The 1,700-nt window shown below is 39.7% G+C and overlaps 1 protein-coding gene across 1 annotated transcript; it reads left to right on the plus strand.

The window, feature by feature from the left end:
- The first annotated feature begins 272 nt into the window (after nt 1–272).
- LOC104858017 (olfactory receptor 148) lies at nt 273–1,205 on the plus strand. Its single transcript, XM_010618096.1, has one exon. The coding sequence runs from the start codon at nt 273–275 to the stop codon at nt 1,203–1,205; it is 933 nt and encodes a 310-aa protein (XP_010616398.1).
- Nucleotides 1,206–1,700: the final 495 nt, after the last annotated feature.

Here is a 1,700-nt window from a genome sequence, read left to right on the forward strand (position 1 = left end):
TCTTTGCTCATTCACTTTTTCTCATGATAATGTCTCATTTTTCTTTGTTTTCCTATTTTGAGGGAATATTTGGCAATATATAAAGTCACACATGTGCTTTGCTATTCCTTTGTATCTTTGGAAGAGTTCCTAACTCTTATTTTCAAAATCATATTTATCTGTAAACAAAAATTAGTGTCAATGAATGCACTGGTATTATGTAGGTCAAAAATTAGCCTCCACATTCGTGTCTTCCTGTCTCTTGTGCAAACCAAGACCACCCTCTCAGGACTATGAGAAACCGCACATTGCTGCATGAGTTCATTCTACTGGGAATACCTCAGACAGAGGGATTGGAGCCTATGCTCTTTGTCATCTTCTTCTTCGTCTATTTCTTCACACTGCTGGGAAATTCACTTATCTTGACTGCAATCACATCTTCCTCTACCCTTCACACACCCATGTATTTTTTCTTGGGACTTCTATCAGTTTTTGACATGTTGTTCCCATCTGTAACCTGTCCCAAGATGCTACTTTATCTCTCTGGCCAGAACCCAGCCATCTCTTATGAGGGATGTGCTATACAACTCTTCTTCTATCATTTTCTGGGCTCCACTGAAGGATGCCTCTACTCTGTGATGGCTTATGATCGCTTTGTTGCCATCTGTCACCCACTGAGATACATGCTTATCATGAAACCTGTGGTCTGTGTCAGCTTGGTCACAGTATCCTTCTTGATAGGTTGTCTTCTGGCCACGACCCTGACCTCCTTCACCTTTCAATTGAACTACTGTGGCCCCAGCCACGTGGACCACTTCTTCTGTGACATTCCTGCACTTTTACCCCTGGCTTGTAATGACAGCTCCTTGGCCCAGAGAGTGGGTTCCATTAATGTTGGCCTTCTGGCTTTACTGCTTTTATTCAGTATTTGTGTCTCCTACACACACATTGGGATTGCCATTCTGAGGATCCGTTCAGCAGAGGGCAGGCAGAAAGCTTTCTCCACCTGCAGCGCTCACCTCATGGCAGTCCTCTGTGCCTACGGACCTGTAATCATCATCTATCTGCAGCGCGCTCCCAACCCCCTGCTTGGTGCTGTGGTACAGATATTAAATAATATAGTTTCACCCATGCTGAACTCATTAATCTACTCCTTGAGGAACAAGGAAGTGAAAAATTCTCTGAAGAAGGTATTCCAAAATATTGTGCTTTCTGTTCAGGAATGAATTTTGAAATCTATAAAGAATTTAAAAAGTTTTTTGTCTTTTATTGTGACCCCTTCCTTCTTTTATATAAATGAGTACACATTACAAAACACTTCCTCTGAAAGGAATGCATTTGGTTTGCCTATAAGATTTTATATATTAATGTGCCTCTAGTTCTCTATAGTCTATCATTAATATTATTTTCCATGAATTATTCTTGGGTAAGAAGTCCAATGGGCATAACAAGCTATTGAAGACAGATTTATTTTACCCATAACAAGCAATTGTGTCTGCTCAGTAGAAGACAGAGGACCTGTAGCTAAGAAGCACAGCCTATAGGACTTCTATGAATTAAAAATATTTTCCTTTATAATTATGCTCTCCTTAGGATGTAATTATTCTAATTTTGCTCCTGTAAGCATTTAAGTTCTTCTATCTATCAAAGACAAATAGCTAACATTTGTAGGGCATGGTCTGTTTTCCGGGCATTGTTATGCATTTTTCACATTTATCATT

Source organism: Fukomys damarensis, unplaced genomic scaffold, assembly GCF_012274545.1.
Source record: "Fukomys damarensis isolate Sample0158 unplaced genomic scaffold, DMR_v1.0_HiC HiC_scaffold_16, whole genome shotgun sequence".
NCBI classification, from domain to species: Eukaryota; Metazoa; Chordata; class Mammalia; order Rodentia; family Bathyergidae; genus Fukomys; species Fukomys damarensis.